Genomic DNA, 5282 nt, shown 5'->3' with positions numbered 1-5282 from the left:
TTTTTTTCCAGTTTGAGAGAAAGAATGACGGAAGAAGGAGCAATAGACGAAATGTATCAACATCCATAATGTCCATATGTATGCTGAGCTATCATACATACACTTCAATGCAGAGGAGTCTCCTGGGTGCTGATATCCAAGGCCACACTGCTGATCTAGTCCTTCAGGTCCATCCACGATCACAGTTCCGCTTCCACCCTGTTAAATGGAAAGGGAGGGAAATGGGCGGTGCCATATTCTAGTGTCATCATTCACACATTGGAGGACATGTTGGGGACACCTAATCAAACGGCATACAATGAAACTCGAAAGCCACGCGCAACGTGTAAAACATTGTAGCCCTCGAGTAGGGACTCGGGAGGGTCTTATCAATGGCTGCAATCAATATCAGTACTCCAGGAAATATCAATAACATCTCCATTACTTACTACCGATATGGTTCAATTAGATATCATAGTCATGGGAAGGAAGTTCAATCCCTAAATTAAACAAATAATGCTCGTATGATTGCCATTCTTGAGTTATAATATGGTACTGGGAGTGAAGAAACTCATGTTAACTGAACATCACCGGCCCAAATACGGAGTATTGAAACTTCAAACTCGAGCAGCACCCAATTGCTGCTCATTGGTTGGAAGGCAAAGGGACCGCCTGAGTAATCGCTTATTAAGCCCGTCCAGGGAACGAACCCAATCCAAACCCTCAACATTTTGTTCCTTGCCAGCTCACCTGCTGAATTCGGTGATATCTCCTTGTTGGAAGCCAAAACACTATCTGGTCATTATAATGTTGTCTGCGAACTATCGGCGTCCAGGATGGACTGCCCCAGCTTTCAGAAGTGGCAGGCTTTCAATATACGTCTTATTTGGCAGATTATTTAGCCATCAGGAGACTAAATGCGTACCAGCTGCCGTAATTTGACCTAATCCAACGAAAAGGACGTATCATTTCACTGTCTGCTTCTTCTCACCCTTCAGTCTATTAAGAATCGTGCAATAACATTACGCTCCAACGCCAATATCGCTAGTCTCTTCCCTGGTAGAGTGAATATGTAGATGGTTGGTAGGTACCAAAATTCATAGGCTGTTTGGAAATTTCATATGGCAATTTTTTGACACACCTCCTGGCCATAAGCTGTACGTTGAGCACCGATGGCCTTGATGTCAACGACCGGTTCCATACTCTATCAAAGTTCTTCTCGTCATATACCAGGCTGTCAGGCCTTTCTAAATCTGAGTTGTTTCTGTTCTCAGCACATATGTATATATATATATATATATATATATATACACGGATTGAAACCCCAGACGCTAGTCATCGAACATGGTGGCATGTGGAAGGATGATACAAAAGAGAGGAAAACAATACCCTCCGAGCCGCAGGCCGATAACACTTCTCGATGCATACCGGTGAAGGCAACAAACACGTACATGATGCAATGACAACATATAGCATGCAAGATTGATTCCAACAGATATTGCAATGCAAATTGTGTCAATAGACGCGGAACCCACATCTAATCACCCGCAACGTTACGACTCCAAATCCAGTGCTGCTATAATCCTATGGAGGGCGTCTTGGAGCAGGTGCTCTTCTCTTTTTTTTCTACATTCGTACCCACCCCTTCTCTTTGAAGGTTCCGTGGTAGCTTCCTCCACCTTGAACTACCACTCCTTTCGCTTTGAGTTTCGCTATTATAGCCGATTCGTCTTCCCAGGTCTTCGCACTTGGGGCCAGCCTTGCAAATATATTTAATCCTGCGTTTACTGGGATGTAGTCGATATGATGGCGAATAAAAAATGTAGTTACGAGGATATATGATTCTGCTAACCTAGCCGAGCTCAATGCGACTAACAGAGGTAGTGAGGGTGAGGAAAGAAGAGAGGTTGCGGATAATGCAGAAAGCAAGGAAAGCTGAGTATTGTATGCGGCTGTAGGTCTAAAATTGGCCTCTCCGTTATCCTGTGATACTATACAGCCCTTTTCTAAATTAGCAACCAAAACTCAGATGCTCTAAGGGTTGGCGATAACCTACCATTCGACATTCACTGGAGCCAAAAGTTTTACTGGTGCCCCATATTGTGTGGATGCGGGACCGGTCACATCGCAATGCGCTAGCATCCAAGGACAGGGCCGAAATGAATGGAGCTGGGTCAGAAATCTCCGCACTGGAAAATGTCGTCATTGCATACACTTCATCAGCAATCAGGTGTATATCCCGTCGCTGACAAAACTTGAGACAGGCTTCCAGAACTTCCTGGGTATAGCATTGCCCGAATAAGCTATGTGGGTTCGTTAAGATGAGGGCTTTTATCCTGCAGGTTGCGTTATCCATCGCTTCCTCCATCTTGGGTATCAACTTTGTTGTGAAAATATCCGTGAATTTTTCTGTTTTGACTAAAACCGGCTGGACAGATGGACGATCTCGAAAATCCACCTCATCCCCATCTATAATGCTCTGATATGTTATTCATCCGCTGCGATTGTCCATACGACGCTTTAATGTGCAACCTGGAGTTGTAACAAGGGGAACTCACTCCAACATGGTCCTGGCACTAAGACGCCGTCTTCGGGGTCGCATATCTCATGAAGCAACGCATCAATACAACTTTTCGTCCTTGGCCCTATGGTAATATGATGTGGGCTGACAGGTACGCATGGATTAAAATAGTTGTTAAATAAATTTGCGAGGCTTCCCTGAAGCGTTGGCTCTCTCGCAATCCCTCTCGCATACGAGTGCTGATATTGTGATAATTAGTAATATTTTCATTTAATATTCAGGATGGTATAATAGTCTCACATGCGGATGCAATTCGTCATTTATGGTGGTTTTGCAGTTGACGGCTAGCTCCTCTCGAAGAAGGCAATTATCATTTTTAGACAAGTCGATATCGAACCCCTGAGGATCACCGCGTTCGATTTTTCTCATCATGATGGATGATGTGATTGATGAAATGTTGGATGCTCGAGTGGAAAACTGCGAATAACCCATTTTGGTCACTATCCTATAGCATATGCCCCGAAAAAAAAAAAAAAAAAAAAAAAAAAAAATTGACTGTTGGCATTGGCCGTTTCCTTTCGCCTTCGAGGATTGTTTGTTGCTTTTATGCACTGTACAAGATTTCGTTCCGGCTGACAATGTAGCGATTCACGGCACTAAAACACAATTTCCGCTCCGGCTTTCCGTCACCTGTTTGCGTCAAGCTGGGATTTTTATTTCAACGCTTGCTTGGACATTTGAACCCCTTCGGACTTCCGCCCCTCAATTGGCGCTTACACTTTCTTGGAAAGTGGTTCAATTTCGAATCGTTACGATGTCCCGCTTTGGTTATATGATCAATATCGGTTAACCGGGATCCCCGTCATGACTTGAAGAGACAAATGCGATCGCCCCCTGTTTCTCCGGAAATAGTTATCAGCCACACCCGCCTGAAGCCGTGCCCGTGTGTTGTTTTTCCGTGACCCAGTGAGCTAAGTTGTTTACTGGATCCTTCGAGACGATCCAAAATGACGTGGTTGAACTTCCAGAGATATGTGCAAACCCGAAACAGCTTTCGTCCGTATATAATATTCAGGACGCAGAAGCTCGCTCAAGATAACACCATTTTTTTCCATGGCAATTGCGGGAACTCTACTAATTCCCGAAGTTCAAGTTCATTATCGGTTTGTACCACTTTCCTAACCTGATTAGACTCCAAACTATGAACGCTAATATTTGAGGTCCGACGCATGGTTTTGCTCGAGTCATTCGCTGTCGACCTGTCATATATTGCGTTGCAAAGATAGTTCGATTTCACTATCAAGCTAATACCGGTAATGGGGGTGTTAACTTTACTCCTTCAATTAAGAAAGTAGACACTTCCCAAATACACTTGAAAACTCGGGGGCATATATCTCTCGGTTTCAGTCCTAGTGAAGAGGAATACCAATTCAAATTATCTGCTTTCTACATTTGTGAGGAAGCGACAAGTGAGAAAACGCCGGCAGCTGTTGCTGGCCTTAAACTTCCAGATACCGCAGAAACAGAGTGCACTTCGTACTATCACGCCACGGGTGGTCTGCGTTTCGAATTCTTGATTTTCGCTGGACAAAGAACTAAGAAGAAAATAAATCAAATGAAAACTTAGTGTAAACGAGTCGGGAATTCGGACATTAATTCTCAATTGTCCGAGGCCGTCTAGCAAAGCAAGAGAGCATCTTTATGACAGATTTTACTTCCCGTTTTTGGACATTTATCATGAAATGATGGGCTACCATAACGCCAACGTGGCAAGTTATCGACCAACTTAACTCTTTTCACGCCATTCCGTGGAAGAATTCGCCTGGAACTCTTCGGATTGGCCTTCTCCACTACGGCTGACGATGTATTTCAAAGTTATCAGTCGGATTTCGAGCTGTTGGATGCCGCGCAAAATGTGGTCGGTAGGTTGTTCGGAAAAGTCCGTCCCTTGTTTATTGTCCTTATGTGGATGGCATATTGCAGGACATATAATCCGTATAGATGTCTAGCTTGTTCTGTGGAAGGCGTCAGTCCGCAAAAGGCTTGTTGGATACAAGATAACTAACGGCTTGGTTGGCTTTCCCCCTTTACCATTCCTGAGAAAAAACAATTATGACTGCGGCATCCCCCTACTTGGTTTCAGGTGTGGCTATGAACCTCAACTGATTCTAACAATGAGGAAATATTCGTGGCAACTCCCTCATATCAATAGACAATACTATGTATCCCAAAAAAAAAGTAACATAGGACGCGAGAAGTCCAGCCGAAACCACGATATGAACCGAAGCTTGATCGAAGCTAGAGTGGTCTTGGCAAGCCAAAGGCCCAGCCAACCTCGGCAAAATCTTTGAACGACTTTCCCTTTCGAGAGAATGCATGGGTGCGCCGTTGGGCGTCTTACCCCTCCACAAAAAGGTCAACTACACTGGCCAGTATATCAGTGCCCCCATCCAAAATGGAAAGTGAACTCGGGTGTCAGAACACAGCCTTGCTATGGCCCGGTATTGCTTTTTTCCCTCCTTTATCGTTCAAGCTTTTGTCTCGTTAGAGGGCTGACGATAATTCTGCTAGGAGACTTCTTAGTTGTTAACTTTTTGAGGAAATGGATCAGATGCTTACAATGCCGAAATATCAGCAAATGGTAGCACTCCACCGCAAACTCTGCATCCTTTGCTAGGTGAATTTTGCCCTCCCGCTGATGCCAACCTTGTTGTTTTAAAGTTTACGTGACGTCCTGGGGTGGCTTTTTGTCTGATGCGGTGAGAGCCTTTGCGATGTAACA

General features: G+C 44.4%; 1 protein-coding gene across 1 annotated transcript; it reads right to left on the bottom strand.

The window, feature by feature from the left end:
• Positions 1-800: 800 nt before the first annotated feature.
• On the bottom strand, positions 801-2581 carry HCAG_00524 (predicted protein; the record flags this gene model as incomplete). Its single annotated transcript, XM_001543428.1, has 5 exons — positions 801-860; positions 1121-1183; positions 1618-1962; positions 2036-2168; positions 2538-2581. 5 exons carry the CDS (start codon positions 2579-2581, stop codon positions 801-803), a joined length of 645 nt encoding a protein of 214 aa, XP_001543478.1.
• Between the last annotated feature and the right edge of the window lie 2701 nt (positions 2582-5282).

The sequence above is a fragment of the Histoplasma capsulatum genome, genomic scaffold, assembly GCF_000149585.1.
Source record: "Histoplasma capsulatum NAm1 scaffold_1 genomic scaffold, whole genome shotgun sequence".
Taxonomy (NCBI): domain Eukaryota; kingdom Fungi; phylum Ascomycota; class Eurotiomycetes; order Onygenales; family Ajellomycetaceae; genus Histoplasma; species Histoplasma mississippiense.
Note: the sequence above shows the minus strand (reverse complement) of the source record. Positions and strands in the feature narration are given on the sequence as shown.